At 43.5% G+C, this 24,466-nt stretch overlaps 1 protein-coding gene across 1 annotated transcript in view; it reads left to right on the top strand.

Moving 5' to 3' along the window:
- Positions 1-24,466, top strand: part of LOC119162251 (tachykinin-like peptides receptor 99D) — a 175,189-nt gene that overhangs the window by 147,419 nt on the left and 3,304 nt on the right. The window contains exon 4 of the mRNA XM_075879001.1: positions 5,279-5,369. Coding sequence (XP_075735116.1) covers positions 5,279-5,369 — 91 coding nt within the window. The remainder of the gene's footprint in view (positions 1-5,278; positions 5,370-24,466) is intronic.

Below are 24,466 nucleotides of genomic sequence, written 5' to 3'. Positions count from 1 at the left end.
GTTTTATCCCAGGCGGGAGCTCTCCTGATGCACCAGATTGTTTCAAAACGGCCATCTGTGTAAGGCTGCACGTGCGGCAATTTTCACGTCGTTATGTCAGGTCATTGGACGGCCGTATTCAATAAAGTCATTTGAAAGTTTCAGTTCCACTACTCTGCTAAAAAAGTCCTTGCTACTCGCGTAGGTTCACTTGCCGGTGTACGGGAAGTGGATAATGCATGGCACGGATTATTGTTGCCGTGAGCAGATATCATGGCTGCTCGCAAAGTGTCCACGTGCTGTTGCCCAACGTTGGCGAGTTTTATTGAAGTATTTGCTGAATAAGGCGAATGAGTTCGCTCGAACTCCACCCGAACTGTTGTGGATGACCACAACGATCAATTGGGCGTCACATTTGGCACCCATGTCAATAATGAGTGAGCGTTTGAGTGGGTTATGCTATTAGTGTGGCAATCAACCTCTTTTGCAAATATGGAAACGTTTGTGCTTTCTGTCCTCCCAGGAGCATTTGCTTTGTACAGTGAACGGTACAAATGATGTCAGTGGATTATTTTTAGCCGTTGCTTACACCAAGATCTTTGTTTCTGGCGTAATTACAGTGTCAAAGAAAAGCACCCGGTGCAACCTAAAAAGCCGAATACCTTAAAGTCTCATAGTAAATGTAGCCTAAAGAAGAAAACAAAAACGTTTGTACACATCTATTAGGGGATTCCTTCTACACTCACTAATAATTCAAGTGTGATTTGTCTCGAACACTAAAGAATAGCCAAAACATTTTAGTAACAATAATCTCTGCGTATTTCTTTTTATATGCAAGCTGCGATGGGTGCTCCTTCATTTGCATTGCCATTTGAAGCAGGAATTAAAATTGATCTGACATTTCTTTTGTGCATTTGGCGATACAAAGCAATCGGACACCCCGATAAGAATGACTAATGAAAGAAACTCGGAAGAGAGCTAACGACTGTGTCTGAAACGTAGTCCTTATCTCGTAATCCTAATTATCTTAATAACGTGCTGGATAATCTCCTATATGCGAGCTAGAGTATACGGTACGACAGAGACGGGGGGAATGATAGCGATTGTATACAGCTCAGTGATAGAGCATCGGACGCGTTTTTCGAAGGACACAGGTTCAGATCCTTGATTGATTGATATGTGGAGTTTAATGTGCTAAAACCACCATATGATTATGAGAGACGCTGTAGTGGAGGTCTCCAGATGTTTCAATCTTTGGTTACCTTTTCTATTTGCCTTTCTGAATAATTATTACCATGTGGTTTCTCATAATGTCTCCTTCCCATTTTCATTTTTCTTCGAAAACTAAAATATACATTTGTGATCACCATTTAATCTTCTGGACCCATATTATACTATGTTCATCACCCCTAGCCGATCATACATCCTATGTGATATCTTTGCATAATCTATCGTCGACTACAGCCTTCCCCCCTTCCATGTTATCTGTCTTTCGCACTTCTCGGTACTCTTGCAAATGATTATATCATGCCTTTCACACATATCCATTAGCATTGTACCTGTTGGGTCAGTATATTCTTCCGTATCTTCCATTTGTGCATTCATATCTTCTAATATATTTACTTCACAATCTTCTCCCAATTCTTTAATGCAATTTTCGAAGCACTGCACCATTTCTTGGTTTTGATCTCAGGATTTTCTCTCTGTCCACTTGTATACAAAATCCAGGAACGTTATCTGCCCTTCAACTACACCTTTTATTCATAAATGCTACCTGCCCTCCGTTTTCACTCTTTGCCAGTCTGTATTGTTATGAATAAAGGCCCCAATACCACCTCCCTTTTTGCTGCTTTCTTTTCTATTATAACCCCACGCATAGTCCGGATTGCTAGGTGGTTGTTCCATGTCCCAAACATGTGTTTTTACAAACCTTTCTATATCTCCCCACTTCAACCTATTCCTTCCGCCCTGCATATACCCTATGTCTGAATTTGCCCGGCCCTCGTGCATACGTTGATTTCTCCCCCGGACTCCAGGTGTCTTTGATATTGACATCACTTTGGAATCGTGTCTGTCTATACCACCTGTAAAGGAGTCCTCCTGGTTGTTTTCTTCGTTACTAGCTGTCCTGGACCCCGAAGGACCCACGTGCCCCCTTCCCCCCCCCCTCAAAAAAAGGAGCTACTGCGCGTCCTGCAAGTCGCCAACCCACCTCATGACTTAGCCTCTTAGCCTCTTATCGAAGTGACTTTTGTCTCGTTGAAAACCACCCCACCTATGCACCTCTCTGTTTATTTCCACTTCTTCAAAGCCTTTCTCTCGACTCATCTGCCACATCCTTTTGTTTGCGTCGGCAACCGCTTTTTGCAGGTTGCCGTCACGCACCGGAATCTCCAGTATCATGCATATCACTACCTGCACCTGAGGGGAAATGACGCGTATGTCATGCACCCCATTCGCCAGTGTGGTCGCTAGTACTGCTGATTCTTCATTTAAGACATTGTTTAGAGCACCCGCAATCATCAGGAGCTTTCTTCCATTAGCTTTATTTGTGAGTTTGCGCTCGCTTGCTTCATGACTGCTTCCAGCTTATGTCCTGGGAACGTCCCTACGGAAACCCTCATGTCGCCTTTAACCCTCTCTTTGATTACTTCTGCGCATCTATTTAAATTCGAATGTCCGGTGATAATTACGTGCTTCGATTTTTCTGCTACAGCGTCCCGCACCTGGAGGCTACTTGCGCTGGTACCGCCGGCTGCTTTCTCCCCTCCTACCCCCTCCATTACTTCGCTGAAGCTGGGTATTCTGACCATAGAACCGGTTGAACCTGTTTTTTTTCCGAACCTGTTTTCCCTTTTTTATCCGTAGTTCTGGGTACGGGTACGCTACATCGGCCGCTCCTTTGTTCACCTTCGCAAGTGCCTCCTCGGCTGACCTAAGCCTTTTTTCCATAACCCTCGTTTTCTCTTGCCCTGTCGCCAACGCAGTCTTCAGCCCGGCGATTCTCACTAGCAGTTCATTCTGTGCAACTATCATTTTCGCCATTTTTCCCTTGACCCCCTATTGCCTACACTTGGCGTCAGCATTCTCTGCATTCGTGTCTGCACTAGCCTTCATTTTGAAACCCACCCCACATCCTGAACATTTTACAGTCTTTTTAATCAAGCCTTTTTGACTCCGATTGTCTTGCTGAATTGTCCCACTCGTTTATTACAAAACGCAGCGTACGACGAACCCTGCCCTAAGCAAAAAAGTCTAAGCTCTACTACAAAATTTTGCGTGTTCGGTGTACGGGCACCCACACCACGTGCTGACAAGAGAAAAAACCTCACACAAACAAGTAAATAGCAGATGACTAACTCCTTTTAAACCCGTACAACGTAAAAAGTGCTATAAAAGTTTACATCGCTGCCTTAATAATTCAAAATCAATCGCGAAACATGCAAAAACACTTATCTGCGCAGTAGACTGGGAGCCCTCGCAAAACACGTCCATCCACCGTGCCAGTTCGAACTCTTCCGAACTCATCCCCCTAAGGCACGTCAATCAACGGTGCCTTAGGTGGAGGCGCGCCATCTAGTGAGCATTGTTGAAATCACTGGAGAGGGGGCCTTGAGTGGTGAACGGAGAAGTGTACACTGGCAACACAGGTGTACATACCGGATGTCGCCACCGCCGGACAAGGCACGAGCACAAAAAGCTCGCCGAGCACGCTCCTAAAAAATCTTCGGCCTGAATTAGAATCCAACCCAGGTCTCCTGCATGGCAAGTGGGTGCTCTACCGGTGAGCCTCACTATTGCTTGAAGATATTTTGTGAAAAATAGGCTCTTAGAATGTCGTGTAGTGGGAAGACTCCTTAAAAACACGCAATATCGCGCGGCTAAATGGTAGCATCACGCTAGGCGTCAAAACATGTGCATCGCGCAACGAGTGGTTGGTTTAAAGCTGTTCAACCATCACAAAGTGTGCAGCTCGCCGGTGCGCGAGGCACCATACGGACGCGTACTGGGTACTTTGCAAATTGTATGGCGTAGTGGGTACCTCACTTATGCACATGCAGTAGGCATTGAAGGAGAGTTTGAAACGACGCGCACAAATATTCTTTTAAAGTGAAAACTATTACGAGTTCTAAACTCAGGTCACGCGTGGCGCCCTATAGTTGCCCGCCGCCACCGCTGCCGCCGTCGAGGTTCGTAATCACTATCGCAGAAATGAGAAAAAAAATATAGTACTAATATTCTACCACTGAGCCACGCTGGTGCTTTGGACTTGTTCGCAAACTTGCCTTAGGCAGGCTTGATGTCGAGAAAGAAATCGCGTTGATATTAGTAATAAAGTGTTTTAGAACAGCAAAAGAACAATCAGTCGTCACACAAAGCACATTGTGTAACTAGTCGGTCGTCCGTTGCTTCAACCCACTACAAAAGCTTGTTCTGCATCATCTACGAACTGCGGCGCATACCCACTTCATGCATAATTCTTCATCGTCGTCAGCCAATAGATCAACAATTGCCACAAAATTCCTTGTTAGTATTCAACGAATACCATGCTTCTCAGGGGAACGACAAAGGATAGCATAGCAAATGCCGGCTCACTACCAAGAAATTATTATTATTGTTGATGCCGTAGTGGGTACCCAGCAAGTGTGCTTGCAGCAGCTGCCCAATGAGTGTTTAAAAAGGCTCTGAAAGGCCGCTATTCTAGCTTAAGCTGTCACTGTGCTGTGCCATCCACGCAGGCCTGGTGTTTTTTTTTTCTTTGCAGCGCGGTTAAGGGTGAAGCTCGAGGACCTTCCAATTTGTTTCTTTTTTGAACGCCACTCATTAGTGGCATGACGCATGCGACTACGTCGAGGAGGGCATCACAAAACACTGGATTCAGTAATTACGTGTAACGCTGAATTGGTTTCTTTGGACATTTTGTTTTATGAGCGATCTATTTGTAGTACCTGAGTGATGATAATTGCTATTATACAACCGAACACCGGCACCATACGTTTACGTTGTGGATGTTATCTGAAGGTACAAGGAAAGGTTCTATTCCATTACAGCCACTGTGTCGCGCTTGAAAATTGTTAATAAGTAGGCACCACTGTCTTCTTATAAAATACGTAAATGTAATATTGTAATGCTAATATTGCAATATCATATCTATGTTTGTGCTTGCACTTGTGTGTGCGCGTGTATATATAAGCAAGAATGAAAGTTTTCGGGAACTCTTCCCCCAACCCTGGCTACGGCCATGATCATGATTGTAGTTGCCACTTCTGACGACTTGCTTTTTTTTTGACTCATGCAGATATCGCTACATCAATGTGATATGGTTCTGCTGTCACTGGTTGGCTATGAGCAACTCGTGCTACAATCCATTTATCTACGCCATCTACAGTGTAAGTATTTCGCGCCACCTTTTTTTTGCTGTGCAGTATGGATTTTCTATTACATTTAGGCATTGTCATATAAGTACTACCACACTGGTGTTGTGTACACGTAACTTCACTTAGGTTGGAGAATGTTTTTTTTTTCAATATCTGAAAAATCGATTCAACCTATTCATGAGGTGACGACCGTGGTCGATCACCTGATCCAAATCAGCACCGACATGAAAAAAAAAACGTTCTAAGAACACGGGAACAACAAATGTAGTAGCTAGGGCTGCCTTCTGATGTTGTCAACAGGGCATATTCGAAGTGATATAGCGTAGAAATTTTTCCAGACGGGACAAGACAAAGTTGATACACACTAGTGCCTGCTTGTGTCCAATTTGTTTGGTCAAGTCTCGGGAAAAATAGTCTGCTCTAAATCACTTCGATATAGTTGTAGAACAAAAAAAAAAGTCGCTGTGGAATGAGCAAAAACCTCCTAGCACAATGCTCACGCTTACTTCCATGAAATTGTTGGAGTCACCTTGTCATCTAATACCAGGCTGTCAATATTGGACGTACTTCTCCTAAATTATTTATATAGTTCGTTGCCTTTCGGTTATCCGGTATAGAGATAAATCTTGACACCCTGGCTGCGTTTTGCCGACGTGAGAATTTGTGGTAACGAGAAAGATACCCGCCGAAGCAGCTTACTCCATATGACTTATTAATTAAAAGAGACCCACGAAATTAAAAAAAAGACCCGCGTAGGCTTGTTTAAGAACGTGTTAGAGAATAGGGTAACAAAAATTGGTCCTACGTCTCCCAGTATGGCATACCTCAAAGCATACCATGGTTTCGGGCCTTGGTACTGCACCGTGAAGAATGTCACGATATTTCTTGAATGAACCCTTAATCAAATGAGCTTGAGTGTTCTGAAAGCGCCACGGTTTCTCTTACTTTTAGGTATTTGTGAATGCTGCGATCAATGAATAAATAAAGTATATAACACAATCGATCACTCAATTAATCAATCAATCAATCAAAAACGACGAACCCTGTGGACATTGTTGTTTATTAGCGATATTTGCCGTCAAAGTAGCGTGCTAAGCGTATACGTAAAGCTTACAAACAAGATCATGAGAGGAGGTAGCGCAGTGAGGGTGCCGTTATTTATGTGCGATAAAGGTTTAGGTTTGCGAGAAAACGCTGTTCGAAAACTGTGCCCTAATGCAAATGATACGCGCAACTCAGCGGTGGCGAGAACACACATACACAGCAGGATGAAAGGTGGGCTGATTGGTACAGATTCATGATGAAAAGGAGAGTGTGAAGTATTATTTCTAGATGACACTTGAGGACGGTAGAACCTCCTTTTGTGTGGCCTTTCCCTTAGTGTTTTTCTGGCACATATTATCTCCAGTGAACAAATTAAGTTTCAGTCTGCGCTTGTTTGTTTGTTAGCTTCTTTTGCTTTCTGTTAGTTTACGCTGTGAGTATTTTTCAGTATGGACACATACACACACGCGGAATATATATATATATATATATATATATATATATATATATATATATATATATCAAAAGTACCCGGTCAATTATCGACAATCTCATATCATGCTCTGTGCCTCAAGGACTATGTTCTTCAAACACATCTATAAGTATGTCGTTGTGATTAGTGTCTGATTTTATTATACTACAGTTTCTTCTCCCGACACTTTTGGGCTTTAAATTGTATAACTCGTAGAATCGCCATTGTTTATATTTTTGTACTCTTCACTATAAATACTATGCTACATCCGTTTGGCTGTTAAATAGTATTTTCTTTTTTACCATTAAATTAAGGTTCCTACGCAGTGTACACAATGGGACCTTTTTCTGTAATTATATGTCTATATCCCGTATATGTTTTGAACACTGAATAAACTTCGAAAATCACGCAGGTATAGTTCAATGTTACAAATAAATATTACACAATTTGGTTTTGTGTTGCCTAGAGAATGCTTAAAATTTTGAGCAACCATGTGAAACTGTGCCGCGCTAAATCATCTGTATAATATTACTGGTTTTAGAAATTACAATGGAACAATTTTTTCCGGAATTTCAACGCGCTAGTCTTTCATGACTATGATAATTTATTAATTCTTTAAGCTGCACTTTTCGCCATAGCAAAAAAGTGCAATATACGGTAAGTTTATAATTTTTATAGAGGTGCATTTTTTTGCACGTAATGTATTTAGAGTTTGTGTTAAAGAATTCTATATTAAATAATTAAAACACTTCGGGAGCATACCAAGCACAAATAATGCCAGGATATTGTGAAAAGTTGAAAAAAGTAGCATTTGACTCACATTGCGGTTTTATTTTTGCCATGAAGCGGTCCAAGTAAAAATAGAGCCTATATATTGTTACACAGTATAATTTGTTAGTAATTAGATATGCAGAAAGTTTCAAAGGAGTAGTGAACCTGAAGGTATAGTAAGAAGCTTGCCTATGCGTCGCCTTCACTGCATAACACGTCAGTGCGAGATTCCAGCGGGGGCTTTTCCGCAGTGAACAAGGCATGTCATACAACTGCTTGTCACTTGTTTTGTTATTATTACTGGCTTATAGAACGTCAAGAAAGGGTAATAGTGCTTATTTTTCTGTAATGGTATCCTCCCCTTGGACCATCAAAGGGCAGGCTATATGAAACAGCATCCTTAGTCCCAAGGCGCAGAATTAAAAGGCAGTCGGTGGCCTGCAATACAGTATTAGGGTCTTGTTTGGGTCCTGGTAAATAATTCACATGGTCTGAGCAATAAATATTATTATAATTTAGGTGTACTTTACCTAAGCTGTACTTATGACTTTAAGGTATAGGCTGACGCGTTATCGCTCACCAGTGGTGTGCATGATGTAATCATGTATTCTAGGTGTACAATTCCTAGATGATTCGATATTGTGCCCCTAAATGACACTTCAGTCACCATTTCAGGAGGAAGATAAACATTTTCATTCCTTCTTTCATATTGATTCAAAGGTGCTGAAAATATTGCAATTAAAAGCCCATTTAGTAAAGCTGGCGTGCTTTAATATTTTAAACACCCAACGACGTTTAAAAAATATGGATGTAATGTTTAAATCACAACCAGAAATTGCGAAGTGGGTGTCATTTGTGGGAACGATACTGAATTTTCTCCTACGTGTACATCATAGAAACAGCTTAGTTACAGTATACCTAAACTATGCTATTATTTATTATTAACAACATACACACTAATTATCAGAACTTGAACAAAACGTGCTAATTATGTCTTGCAGGCTATCGAGTTCATTATATTTCAACCCCTTGGAACCAAGAAGCGGTTAAATTGAACCTGCACTTTTATAGGCCACGGGGGAGAAACCATTACATAAAATACCCCCTATTGCCTTTTTGGACATTTTATGCTACAACATTACTAGAAAAAGGAGACAATTAATTGTATCATAATGCCTTATTTGCTCCGAAAAGTCCCCGCTGGAACTTCGCGCTGACATGGTATGCAGTAAAGGCGAGACAAAAGCAAGCTTCATATTACCTTGTGGTTGTACAGATGCAAATTTTTTTCTCCCTAAAGGGCCAGTAAACAGGCTCCGACATTTTTTTTCACCTCCATAAAAGCTCGGCAATTCGTAGAGTAGACCACGGTGATCATGCTTTACAAATATTACAGCGCTGCGCGCTGCACAGAGCCTTCCTTTCGAAAATCAATTTCCGCACCCGTTTCCAACGCCTGACAAATCCTCCTTCCACACGCAGTGACGCTAAGTTGCTGATCGCTGACTTGACGTAGTTCGCAGGTCATCGATTGGTCTAAACCGGTCATGACTACGGGCTACGCCTTCCTCTCCCGGTGAGGGATAAAGGTGGCGAGGACGCGCAAAAATTTGAAACCGGCGAAAACCAATGTTCTAACCTGTGTATGTTCCTTAATAACACCTATTCGCAATTTTTTTTTTGCGGAAGCATGTTCACAAAGTAAAATTTCAGATAGTTCTGTTTATGACAATTTTTGGACACCGGGATTGTTTACTGACCCTTTAAAACAAAAGCTACTCCTTTGAAACTTCGCGCATGTCTTACTCACGAACCTTACTATGCAACTATACAAAAGCCGTATTTTTACTCACACCGCTAGATCTCGAAAATTAAGCCGCATCCTACTTTGACGTTCTCTGTCAACTGACGAGTTGCGAACTCCTGTTTTGTGAGCTAATCGGCTACTTGTATGTGATTGTCACGTTGAGGGTATAAATTGTGACTAGTTGGAGTTCATGATAAGTAAGCGCGAAAAGTTTCTAACCGCCAAAGAATAGGCTGGCGCTGCCTTTGGGGTTCTATTCTTTTTTTGTGGGCGTTTTGGAGTACTAACTAAAACTCTGGTAAATAGACATAGTGGTGGTCCTCAGTCGGGAGTGAGATATGCGTACTAGTAACTACGTATACGGCTAAACTAATAACGTAGAATCTATGGTAAACGAAAAGGTACAGCACGAGTTCTTTCTAATTATACAGAGCGGCGAAAGACAAGAAACTTCATAGCAATGCAATGACGTGTTTGCATCACTCACTGCATAGGGTCAGCTTGAATTGATAGAACCCGGCGAGTCTCGGCACCATACACATACACAAAGTCCACTTGACTAATTCAACTTCAACTTTTTTAAATTCAATTATGGAATTTCAAACAGTTCAGAAAAGTCCAGGCGTATTACGAGTCATGTGAAAGTGAGACCTGCTAGGCTATTAGGTGGTATTCTACAGTGCTAAGAAAGCGCTAGAGAAACAACCACATAGATATAGCGTAGCCGCCTAGCATGCAATGACAAAATTCTGTTCGAATGCAGATGCCAGACCATTCCCAATCATATACTTACTTAAAACGCGTGATGAATAAATTAAAAAAAGAAAAAAAAGAAGAAAAAAATGAAGAGGCCTGGGAGGCGGCCCTACTGGCGACCACCTGCCGGTAACGCACTTCCTCACCACAGCAAAATTGGCCACCATGGTGCAGTACTTGGCCACTACTTACCTTATGAACGTAACACTTAACCCTTGGCCCTCAGTCCCCAGAGGCTGCGAAGCAACTGCGCAAGGCGACGGTAAGACGTGCGGCGCCGCGGAGGGTGCTAAGAATGTCTGGGTCCGGACAGGTCGCCTTTGGAATCTGAAGTTGGCGATGGTATATATATGTATATATATAAGCCTAACTGGCAATAATGCTAAGGAAAGTATAGGGGAGGCTATTCGACTGAATTGTAAGGTAAATGTGAAGAAAGAGAAGTAGGCGAAAAGATAACTTGCCGTAGGCAGGAACCGGTTCCTGCCCACGGCAAGTTATCTTTCCATCCATGGCAAGTTATCTTTTCGCCCACTTTTCTTTCTTCACATTTACGTTACAATTTGGTCGAATAACCTCCCCTGTACTTTTCTTGGCATTATTGTCTGTTAGGCCTTAGTAATATTCTGTCAAAACACAGCCCTTTTTTGCCACACACACACACACACACACACACACACATATATATATATATATATATATATATATATATATATATATATATATATATATATATATATATATATATATATATATATATATATATATATATATAAGGGAAATAATTATATACCTAAGGGCTCGTTTTTTCGTGTTTTGACACAATATTATTGAGATCTAACAGACAATTATGCCAAAGAATGTATAGGGGAATATATTAACCAGTGTAATGTAAATAGGAATTAAGAAAAGTGGGTGAAAAAATAACTTGCCGTGGGCAGGAATCGAACCTACGACGTTCGAATCACGCGTTACATGCTCTTCGTTTGAGAACATCGTTGCTCTGCGTTCGAGAACATCGAACGCCCGTTAGTCGAAGGTCGTAGGTTCAATTCATGCTCACGGCAAATTATTTTTTCACCCACCTTTCTTAATTCTTATTCACATTACACTGGTTTAAATAACTTCGGCCATATATTACTTGGAAATATTGTTAGTTAGATCTCATATATATATATATATATATATATATATATATATATATATATATATATATATATATATACATACATATATAATATTAATGAGATCTAACAGACAGTAATGCCAAGGAATGTACAGGGGAAGTTATTAGAACCAGTGGAATGTGAATAAGAAAAAAGAAAAGTGGATAAAAAAAATAACCAGCTCACGGCTGGTTATTTTTTCATCCACTTTTCTTTCTTTTTATTTACCTTCCATTTGTTCAAATAACTTCCCCTGTACATTCCTTGGCATTACTGTCTGTTAGATCTCAATAATATGGTGTCAAAACACAGAAAAACGAGCCCTTATGTATACACTTCTTTCCCTTATATAAATATATATATATATATATATATATATATATATATATATATATATATATATATATATATATGCAAGTAGATGCACTTTAACATAACAATAATCAAGGCATAATAAATTATTATGCCTTGAAAAAGACGGGGTTCCCGTCGAAACGTCGGCAGAATAAACATTTGTCATGTGAAAGCGCATCTACTTTCATATTTATAACCTTGCGGCAACCGAAGTTATTCTTATATATATATATATATATATATATATATATATATATATATATATATATATATATATATATATAAACCACGTTGTGACCGCTCACGGAGGATCTACTGGACTGTATGTATATATATATATATATATATATATATATATATATATATATATATTCTGAGCATTTCTTTATTACCTGATTGATTGTATGAATGTGGTCGATTGTTGAGTAGCCTGTTCGAAGTCCTGCTTGTTCTTCTTTTGGTTGATTGAATTCTAATGTTTTCTTAATTTTGTTAGCAATTATCTTTGTAACTAACTTGTATACTACTGAGGGCAAGCTGATCGGCCTCTAATTCTTCAAGTCATTGTCATCTCCATTCTTATAGAGAAATGCTCAGAATATAGCCAACCACTATACATAGCCTTAATGGATTACGAGAAGGCGTTTGATTCAGTCGGGATAACAGCAGTCTTGCAGACACTGCGGAATCGGGGTGCTGATGAAGTATAAAACATCCTGGAAGAAATCTACAGGGGATCAACTGCTACCATATTGCTTCATAAAAAAAGCAACAGAATATCAAGCAAAAGGGGTGTAAGGCAGGGGGATACAATCTCCCCAATGATATTAACTGCGTGCTTACAGGAGGTTTCCAGAGGCCTAGAATGAGAACAATTCGGGATAAGAGTTAATGGAGAGTACCATAGTAAGCTGCACTTCGCCGATGACAATGCATTGCTGAGTAACTCAGGGGACGAATTGCAACTCATGATTACGGAGTTCGACAAGGAGAGCAGAAAGGTGGGTCCTAAAATTAATCTGCAGAAAACGAAAGTAATGTACAAGCACTTCGGAAGGGAGCAGTGCTTCCAGATAGGTAATAGTGCACTTCAAATGGTAAAAGACTATGTCTACTTAGGGCAGGTAATAGACGAGCAGCCGAACCACGAGACTGAAGTAACTAGAAGAATAAGAATGGGGTGGAGCACATTTGGCAAGCACTCTCAAATCATGACAGGTAGATTGCCACTATCCCTCAAGAGGAAGGTATAAACAGCTGCATATTGCCGGTACTTAGCTATGGAGCAGAAACCTGGAGACTTACAAAGAGGGTTCAGCATAAATTGAGGACGACGCAGCGAGCAAAGGAAAGAAAGATGGTAGGTGTAACCTTAAGAGATAAGAAGAGAGCAGAGTGGATTAGGGAACAAACGGGGGTTAAGGATATCATAGCTGAAATCAGGAAGAGGAAATGGACATGGCCGGGCATGTAGCGCGTAGACAGGATAACCGCTGGTCTTTAAGGGTAACTAACTGGATTCCCAGAGGAGGCAAGCGGGTTAGAGGGAGACAGAAGGTTAGGTGGGCAGATGAGATTAAGAAGTTTGCGGGTATAAATTGGCAGCCGCAAGCACAGGACCGAGTTGACTGGCGGAACATGGGAGAGGCCTTTGTCCTGCAGGGGACGTAGTCTGGCTCATAATATATATATATATATATATATATATATATATATATATATATATATATATTGTAACAGACTAGAAAAGGGTAGAGAAGAGAAGCAGAGGAAGACGAAGAGTCTTGGCACGATCGCAGTGTGCTGCCGCAAACGACCATCGTTCACCTCCTGTAAATAAAACCATCTTATCACAGCTCGCTGTTACAGTTGTGGTGGACGTGCTGGGTAATCGACACCCGAAGACGGAAGGTGAACCGCAAGTTCTTCGACGGAGCCGTCGCATTGCTGGACTTCCACCGAATCCATCTGGGCTGGACATGTCCCACAACGCAAATGAACACCGACCCCTCTCGACTTCTGCGCCGACCAGTTCGGCTCCACAACTGAGAGATGCTCGTCCCTTTGCTGGCAGACCAGATGAAGACGTCGAGGCTTGGCTCATCCATTACAAACGGGTGAGCGCCGCTAACAAATGGGATGCCGCTTCTCAGCTTTTGTACGTCGTGTTCTTTCTGACCGATACTGCATTAATGTGGTACGAGAATCGGGAGGAAACGCTAACGACGTGGGACAGATTTGTTTGTGAAATCAAAGAGCGTTTTGGCGACCCAACAACGATAAAGAAAAGAGCAGAACAGACGCTAATGCAACGCGCTCAAATGCCAGGTGAAACTTGCACGACCTACATTGAGGAAGTCATAAAGCTATGTAGGACCTTTGACTCCGGAATGTCTGAGGAAGACAAAGTCGGGCACATTCTAAAAGGAATCGCTGAGGATGTTTACAGTTTCCTCATCGCGAAAGACACCTTGACATCTGTCACCGATGTCATTCGTCATTGCCGCAATTTTGAGCAACTAAAGATGTGGCGCATCATGCCAAAGTTCGGCAGGCTGCCCAATGTGACGACCATCGCGAGCATAGACAGCAACCAGGCGCTTGATCTTGCAACAACAATCCGGCAGATCGTACGTGAAGAACTCGGCCTGTACGCGCAAGTGGCAAACCACCCAAGCACTCATCCTCCCTATCAGCCACCAGAGTTCGAGCGAAACGTTGCTTCATTCTCCTCGCACCGGGTGGCGGAGGGCTTTGAGGATTCTGATGCCACACCTCAGTATCAGCCACGTCTATACGATAGAAGCCCTGCCTATGACGCGCGATCACGACGAGCACAGCCACATTCTTATACTCAGGGTTCTCAGCCGGACTACGTCCCGCTGCGGCAAGGACAGTACCGACCCTACTACCAAGATGCGACTTATGGCGAATACAGTGGATTCCAGAGAATGGCAGAAACCCGTTCTTCGCCTGATAACGAACTTCCTCGCCGACAGCAGCGGCCCAGGATTCGTTCCGATGAATACAGTATAAACCGTCACCCTCCCGTGTGCTACAACTGTGGTTTCACTGGGCATATTGCTCGGTATTGCCGCCAACAAGGCCGCCAATCACGAAGGACACCAGCCATGTCTTCGCCACTAAGACCCGGTGCTTCATATGACCTGCGGACAACCGACTTGTTTCCAAGGGACCGTTTTTTGCACGAGACCAGACGCAGTGATTCGCCAGCATCCGAGCGGAGTTTGACACCACCATCCAACCGTTCTCGTCGCTCGCCGTCTCCTCTGCGTCGTTCTTCTCCGCCGCCGGGAAACTAGCATCCGCGGCCAATAAAGGTGAGGTCGCCGGACGGTCTTTTCAAGATATACCTCTGCCTATTGTTATGATCAAAAACAAAGTGAATGTGTGTATTGATGGAATACCGACGATGGCGTTAGTTGACACTGGGGCGACTGTGTCTGTGATGAGCTTCGCCTTCAGAAACCGCTTAGGTCGCAAAGTTATGTTTTCATGGGACGATACAATCACCTTTCGTGGTGTAGGCGGCGAGTGGCTTAATCCTCTTGGTGTATGTGCTGTCAGTGTTTCATTGGCTGGAAAAGTATTTGTATCGGAATTTCTGGTTCTATCTCGTTGTTCGCACGATGTCATTCTTGGTATCGATTTCCTGGAGCAATGCGGTGCTTCCGTTGACTGTGGTAGTGAGGAAATATCACTAAACAATTTGTTTCTACCGTCGCTTTCCGAAGAAGACTACCGTGGCGAAGACAGGGACACACTTAGTGTGATTGATGAAGTGATAGCACCATCTTGGTGCCTGACACCCGTTCGAGTCTCTTCCACAGCGGTTGATGATGCTTGTGTTGACCTCGTAGTGGGGCCTCTGCGCAAGAACTGTTTTAAGAAGGACATACTTGTGCCTTGTTCTGTTGTGTGCATGACGAAAGGAGTAGCAACATTGTGGGCGCTGAACTGTTCTGCCACGCCGGTTGTGCTTCCTCGCGGGATGAAGATAGCTCTTTTTGATGAAGCCTCATACAACTCGATAGCAGCAATAGCTACGGACCTCCCCCCTCTTCCTCTGCTTGTGATATTCGCCATAATGAAGATCTAATGCTCGCTATGATCAGCAAGACTCTCAGTACGACGGAACGGCAAGCGCTGGTGCAGGTCCTTTCCCGGCATGTTGCTGCTTTCGACTTCAAACACAGAGATGCACCCCTTCAGTTACCCTCGTCCCGCGCTCGTCACAGAATAGACACTGGCTCTGCACACCCCATCCGCCAAAAGCCCTACCGAGTGTCATCCTCTGAGCGCAAAGTTATCGCCGAACAAGTGAAGGACATGCTGAACAAAGGGGTCGTGCAAGAGTCGTCCAGCCCGTGGGCAGCCCCGGTAATTCTTGTCAGGAAAAAGGATGGTTCCTGGAGATTCTGCGTAGATTACAGGCGTCTAAACACTGTGACGAAGAAAGATGTATATCCCTTACCACGGATTGATGACGTCATAGATTGCTTGCATGCCGCTTCCTATTTTTCAACGCTTGATTTGCAGTCAGGTTATTGGCAAATACCTATGGAACCCGGCGACAAAGAAAAGACTGCTTTCATAACTCCGGATGGCTTATTTGAATTTAATGGCATGCCTTTTGGCCTTTGTAATGCTCCAGCCACCTTTGAAAGATTTATGGACACAGTATTACGTGGTCTAAAATGGGAGATATGCATGTGCTACCTTGACGATGTTGTGATCTTTGGCCGTACGTTTGAGGAACATAACAACCGTCTCAGTCTTGTTCTCGACTGCATCGAAAAAGCCGGGCTGGTTCTCAATTCTAAAAAATGTCGCTTTGGCGAACGTCAAACTCTCGTGCTGGGGCACTTGGTCGACAAGGATGGCGTCAGACCCGATCCTCGCAAGATAGAAGCAGTGAGCTCTTTTAAATCACCGCAGTCCGCACGAGAACTTCGCTCATTTGTCGGCCTATGCTCATATTTTCGTCGTTTTGTTCCACGATTTGCGGAGATCGTGTATCCGCTGACAAACGTCTTGCGACAGGATGCAACCTTCAACTGGACACCAGGGTGTGACGCCGCATTCTCACAACTTAAGTTTGTACTAACGTCAGCACCACTGTTGCGTCACTTCGATCCATCTTGCCCGACTGAGGTCCACACGGACGCTAGTGGTATCGGTGTAGGCGCGGTGCTTGTACAACGTCACAATGGCGCAGAGCATGTCGTGGCATATGCCAGCCGTTGCCTGAGCAAATCAGAACGCAATTACACAGTTACGGAACAGGAATGTCTGGCAGCTGTTTTCGCTGTACAGAAGTTTCGTTGTTATCTTTACGGGAGGCCATTTAAGATAATTACCGATCACCATTCGTTATGCTGGCTGGTCGGTTTGCGTAACCCCTCTGGCCGCCTCGCACGTTGGGCGCTGCGACTTCAGGAATACGACTTTACGGTGTCGTACAAGAGCGGCCGTCGTCACGCTGACGCAGACTGCCTCTCCCGGATTCCTCTTGCGACTACTGACTGCGATGCTGAGAATTTTGACGACTGCCTTGCTGCTGTTATAAGCACGTTCCCCAACGCGGCTGATTTCCAGAGAGAACGACGCAACGATCTCAACTTGGACCCTCTTTTTGCCGCCGCACGTGCCTCCCAACACAGCGGTCGCTTTACGGTCCGAGACAAGTTGCTCTATAAAACTAACTACTCCAGACCTGGAGCACGTTTTCTTCTAGTTGTCCCCGAGAGCCTTCGCTCCGAAGTTCTACGTGCCATGCATGACGATGCGACGTCCGGTCACTTCGGCTTCATTAGAACGCTGAACCGCACGCAGGAACGCTTTTACTGGCCCAAGATGTACGAAACGACGAAGCGTTACGTCGCTAGCTGCGAGACGTGCCAACGTCACAAGCGCCCGGCCACCGCTACACCAGGTCCCCTTCAGCCGTTAACACCATCCAGCACACCTTTTGAACAAGTAGGAATTGACATTATGGGTCCATTTCCGTTATCTAACAATAAGAAGCGCTGGATAATCGTCTGCGTAGATCATCTTACGCGGTATGCCGAAACCGCAGCTATTCCTTCTTCTACTGCTGCATCCGTGGCGGACTTCTTGCTTCACTCCGTGGTCCTTCGCCATGGCCCACCGCGTGTTATTATCAGCGACCGTGGGCGCCAGTTCACTGCCGATGCCGTTGAAGAATTACTACGCATGTGCACGACACAGTTCCGTCATTCCACACCGTATCACCCACAAACGAATGGCCTCGTTGAACGGACAAACAGAACGCTGACCAACATGCTTGCCATGTACGTTTCTTCCAATCATAAGAACTGGGATGAAGTGCTGCCTTTTATCACGTAGGCGTACAACACGGCAAAACATGAAACAACGAACTTCAGCCCATTTTATCTGTTGTACGCAAGGTTGCCACTAAGCCCTCTAGACACTTTCTTACCCTTCATTCTACACAATGACGACACTGTATCAAACACCCTGTGCCTCGCGGAAGAAGCCCGCCGAATCGCTCGTCTTCGTACTCTGGCCTCTCAACGTCGTTCGAAGGAACGATACGACGACCGTCACGAACCAGTCTTATTCGAAAAAGGTGACTTGGTGTTACTTTGGACACCGCAACGCAAGCGTGGATTGTGTCAAAAGCTTCTGTCACGATATTCAGGCCCATTTGTAGTTTTGGAGCGTCTAAGCCAGCTCACTTACGTAATAGCTCGTCTTTTGTCCAATGGTCGACGATCGAGCAGAACGCAGCTCACTCACGTGGCTCGCCTGAAACCTTCCCACCCTCCTTGTGCATCATAACTCGCCCTACGGGCTTCGTCTGCTTGCGGGGGAATGTAACAGACTAGAAAAGGGTAGAGAAGAGAAGCAGAGGAAGACGAAGAGTCTTGGCACGATCGCAGTGTGCTGCCGCAAACGACCATCGTTCACCTCCTGTAAATAAAACCATCTTATCACTGCTCGCTGTTACAATATATATATATATATATATATATATATATATAGGCAGGCATGGTGGTTGAGTGGCCGTAGCGTTGCATTTGGGCCTAGAGTCTGGCCTTCATCAGGATAAAAGGTACAGTTTGTTCGTGCTCAGCTTTATACAATCTCACATCAGAGGGAAAGGAAAGAGGAAAAGGACAGAAAAAAAAGACAGAAAAAAAGAAAAAAAGCAAAAAAAGGAAAGACAAAAAAGAGAAAAAAAGAATATAGGGTGGACTCCCCTCGGGTGCCCCCCTTCCACTCTTCCTTCCACTTCCACTTCATCTCTCTCTCCTTTCTCCCCTTCACCTTTCTGATGTCAGTGGTCTGTGTATGCTTCCTTTCACTAACGCATTCTTCCCGACCAGACGGCGCCTCCTGGCACTGGCGGTTCGGTGTGGGGCAAAAAAGAGCTTTTTCAGGAAGTTCTAAGCCTTTAACTACTCGGAGCCCTGTCGACATTTCGTCGTAGAAAGAGAGGTACCGCGTATTGGGGCAGAGGCTGGTAAGCGGGCATGTTAGGAAGTTTTAAGCCTTTAACTACTCGGGGTCCCGTCAACATTTCGTCGTAGAAAGAGAGGTTCCGCATATTGCGGCAGAGGCTGGTAAGCGGGCGCAATGCGAATTCCTCGCCCGCTTCTGGATTACGCGTGCAGTGGGGGCCTCCTGGCTGTGCACAAGGTTGCTGTTGGGCATGACACAATTGATTGGGTAGTAAAATAAAACAGAAAACAGACGACAGCTGCACTTAGGAAGAGTAGTTACACTTGGAATCGTTTTGAGTTGTGCAGTGCCCTTCGCAGCTGCAGTGTCGTGAACTCAGTTACTATTTTCATTATTGCCGTTATTGTTTTCTAATGCTTTAATTACTGCAAGTGTTCCAGGATTCTCATTTATTCCTCTATCGAGGGTGTTAAATCGGTGGATAAGGTATGACTCTCGTTGTTCACGTTCTCGATTTGATTTAAATCCCGTCTCTAAGAGCATTACTGATAGTTTGTCGAATGCATGGTCGGGAAGATTGAGATGTTTTGATAGAGGTAGACTTGGGGCTGATTTCGCATGGGCTCTGTGATTATTGAAGCGAATCCTAAATGTTGTTTCTGTTTGTCCGATGTACTGCATACCACACACGTTGCATTCGAGTAGGTATACCACATTAGAGGAATCGCATGTTAGGTTTCCTCGTATGTTAATCGAAAACTTGGATTGTGTGCTGGTTGCTTTGTGTGTTTCTCGCAACACCTTACATACGAGACATCGTGGCTTTAAACAAGATCGACATGAATTATTGGGGGGCGATGTGTTAATTTGAGAGTGGACAAGTGTGTCTTTGAGGTTACGTGGTCGTCGGTAAACGACGCCTGGAGCAGACGGAAATGCGCGTTGCAGACGTTCACTTTGTTCCAGAATGTTGTAATGTCGTTTAAGGATTTTGTTTACATTGGGGAAGTTTGTGCTGTAAGTCAAGCAGAGGTTTGGTCGTTGTGGGTCTTCTTGCGGTGGTCGCTTCATAAGTAAGTCTTCACGCTTTAGTTTTCTTGCTTTTTGAACAGCGTCATTAATTACATGTGGGGGGTATTTCTGTTTCTCGAGCATAAGTTTTAGCCTCTGTGAGCTCGTGTCAAAGTCAGCGTCTCTAGAGCAGATTCGCTTAAACCGGTGAGCCTGGCTGTATGGAATGCTGTTTTTACAGTGGCATGGGTGATCGCTTTGGTAATGGAGGTATTGTTGTCGATCCGTTGGATTACGATATAGGGTTGTAGAGAGCTTCTCTTCTTCTATCGTTATGGTAACATCAAGAAAATTTACGGTTACTTGCGAGTATGTGTGTATGAAGTGTATGTTCGGATGTACAGCATTGTGTCGATAAAGCTGAGAAGTTCGTCCTCGCTGTGGCTCCAAATAAGGAAGATGTCGTCTATGTGTCTTCTGTATAACATTGGTTTCAAGGAACTTTGTGCAAGAAATTCAGATTCTAGCTTTCCCATAAATATGTTAGCATAATTAGGTGCCATTTTGGTGCCCATAGCGGTCCCGCTTATTTGTAGAAAATATTCTTGGTTAAACTCGAATGAATTTAATTCGAGGACCATCCTCGTCAAAGTTGCGATGGCAGAGAAATCTGGGGTGTTAGATTGTCTATGGTTTGTGTACATGTTTTGTAATGCAGCTATGCCGTCATCGTAAGGAATATTTGTATATCATGAAGAGACATCAAGAGTAACCAAGTACGAGTTTTTCGGCACACTCAGACCTGCAATGTCTCGAAGAAAATGTGTGGTGTATTTTATGTACGACGCGAGGGTGCATGGAATGTGGCTTATTAGTTTGTCCACGTACCCTGATATGGGCTCAGTTATTGCACCGATGCCTGATATGATTGGTCAACCTGGGTTACCAGGTTTATGAATTTTCGGGAGGGTGTAAAAGCGACCTGGACGAGGGTATGCTGCTCGCATCAGTTTGTGGTCAGTGTTGGTTATCTTTTCTGCATCCAACAGTTTCTTTAGTTCTGTTGATACGGTATGTTTGTATTCGTCTGTCGGATCACCTGGGAGGCGTTCGTAAAATCTTGAGTCGTCTAGTGGGCGGTATGCTTCTTGTAAGTAGTTGGTTGTATTAAGAACTACAATTGCTCCTCCTTTGTCAGCGGGTTTTATTGTTATGTCTGTCCTAGATGCCAAATTTCTCATACTTATTTTTTTAGATTTTGTCAAGTTTTCTCGGTTTCATTTGTGTCTGTGGTATTCGTGTACTATATCTTTCTGTACTGCGGTGATATAAAGGTCCAAGCACTTGTCTCGATTACTGTTCGGTGTCCAATCATTTGATTTACGACGGTGAATTGTTTCGTGGTTAGAAGGCCTGTCCAAGAAATATTCGCGCAACCTTAAGCTTCGAGCGAAGTTGTCGAGCTCTCGGAGCAAGTGGAATTCATCGAAAAATTTTGTGGTCGGGCAGAAGCTTAGTCCCTTAGCAGTTTTTCTTCGTCAGGTGACAAGCTCGTGTCCGATAAGTTTGCAACCACAGTGTCACAGGGTGTGCTCTTAGATGGGTGCTCGTTTGTACCGTTAGTGGTTTCCTGGGTGGTGGTGTTGTAGTGATAAGGAACTATATCAGGGAACGCGGGTTTGGGCACATGGTCTCTTTTGAGTTTATGAATTTTTGTGATCATGATGGCTTGGTATTTATTCTGTTCAAATTCTGTTAATCGGGTGATTTCTTCGTTCGATAAAGTGTTGTGGCGGAGAATGGTGTTGGTCATAGCGACCAGTTTCTTTACCTGCTTATCACTGTGAAGAAGAGCGATTTCTGTTAATTTAAGAGATGCCTCAAGGAGGACATTTTTCCATGTTATTTGGTCGTGTTCATCTAGATTTGTAGCGGCTGGTGTGAGGGAGAGTGTCATACCCTTGGGGGCTATTCTAGCACGAAGGTACACTTGCAATGTTGATTTATGCATTTCATGTCTAATTAGTTTGTCAGCAAGTTTTCGTACTTTAAGGAAAGTGGCACTGGAACTGGGAAGTGATGAGCTGGACTTACATTTCAGAAGTCAATCTTCTTTTGGGTGCGGGGATGGCACTGATGAGGTGCGCAGGTTGTAGTTATGTCCGGCAGGCCTTCGTCGTTGTAGGGATGATTTCGGCGTTGGGCCCCCGGCGAACGTGTTCGTAGGCAGTTCCGGGGTCCGCAATAGGGGGACGCGGTTTCGTAGTTCGGAAGGCTTCCCTTTGAGGAGTGGTGTAGTGGTGCTGTCGTGTAGTGCTTTTGGTCTCGACATCCGATATGGAGGGACGCGTGTTGGCTGTTCAGCAGACTTCCCTCCTAGTAGTGGTGCGCTGTTGATGATGGTGAGGGGGTGCTTGTGGCTCGCGGGAGTCACAGTTTCGCCGATCGTCGGGAACTCACCTGTGTTGTTGGGTAGGTGTGGCTCGTGGTGTGGGGCTCCTGGTGTATGTTGATATGCAGAGTTCTTGTCCTATATATATATATATATATATATATATATATATATATATATAAATATATATATATATATATATATATATATATATATATATATATATACATGGGAAAGAAGTGTAAACATAAGGGGTCGTTTTTCCGTGTTTTGGCACAATATAATGAGATCTAACAGACAATAAAGCCAAGGAATGTACAGGGAAAGTTATTAGAACAAATTTAATGTAAACAAGAAACAAGAAAATTGGGTGAAAAAATAACCAGCCGTGAGTAGGAATACCTACGATCTTCGAATAACGCGTCCGATGCTCTAACCACTGAGCTATTACAGCGGCCTTCCCTCCATCCACTTTTTTGGGTTTATATGTGACTTTAGAAGTGGGAGCGTCAGTCAGGGCAATCTGTAAGCCAAGCGGCGAGTGTGAAACACCCTTTTATGCGCATGTGTGGCGTCACGTAGCACGTGAACTTATTACGAGCGGGCAGCTGACCAATAGTCCCCCGTGTACAACCTAACGGCACTAAGTCTGCCAGTACGAGAGCCTCGTCAATGAATAAGGGAAAGAAGTGTATACCTCAGGGCTCGTTTTTCCGTGTTTTGACATAATATAATGAGATCTAACAGACAATAATGCCAAGGAATGTGTACGGGGAGTTATTAGAAGAAATGTACCAGCCGTGAGCAGGAATTGAACCATATATATATATATATATATATATATATATATATATATATATATATATATATATATATATATATATATATATATATATATATAAGGGAAAGAAGTGTATACCTAAGGGCTCGTTTTTCCGTGTTTTAACACAATATTAATGAGATCTAACAGACAGTAATGCCAAGGAATGTACAGGGGAAGTTATTAGAACCAATGGAATGTAAATAAGAAGAAAGAAGAAAGAAAAGTGGACGAAAAAATAACCAGCCGTGAGCAGGAATAGAACCTACGACCTTCGAATAACGCGTTCGATGCTCTAACCACTGAGCTATCACAGTGGCCTTCCCACCATCCACTTTTTTTGGGGATTTATATGTGAATTTAGAAGTAGGAGTGACAGTCAGCGCCATCTATAAGCCGAGCGACGAGTGTGAAAACACTCTTATTCACATGTTTGGCGTCACGTAGCGCGTGAACTTGGTGCTATTTAACCACCGGTGGTCAAAATTTCCGGTGCCCTCCACTATGGCGTATCTCATAATCATATGGCGGTTTTGGGACGTTAAACACCACATATCAATCATATCAATATATGTGTGTATATATATACGGCCAAAAATAGTGTTGCGTATGCCAAGCACTATTCACAAAAAATGTTCAATACGTACGTAATGCTGTTCGTTTTATCGGCATTATTATATAAACGGAGCACAAGAGCATTACTCGAGAACAACTTACAAACGTGGGTGACGCAATTTTAAAAAATACTTAGCGGTGAAGCGGGCAAGGCGTTTTAATCAAACATCAGCTCCTGACCACCTTGGGACTTCCCTTGTTTTGCTCCTATTGGTTTACCTCAAGCGCTTCAAGCTTACCAGATGCTGTGTTCTACCTTCAATGACCTGGGAGAACGAATAGCGAATCCAGCCACCTATGACTTCGTATTTTGTTGTGAGCCGATTGACGGGTGGTGGTATTGCGTATAAGCGTACGAAGAGAACATAGTCATAAACGTTTTGATCATTCGTTGGTGAGCCCCTCTGCTCCTCCATCGTTAATGTGTTATT

This window comes from Rhipicephalus microplus, chromosome X (assembly GCF_043290135.1).
Source record: "Rhipicephalus microplus isolate Deutch F79 chromosome X, USDA_Rmic, whole genome shotgun sequence".
In the NCBI taxonomy this organism is placed as follows: Eukaryota; Metazoa; Arthropoda; class Arachnida; order Ixodida; family Ixodidae; genus Rhipicephalus; species Rhipicephalus microplus.
This window is presented reverse-complemented; position numbering and strand designations above follow the sequence as displayed.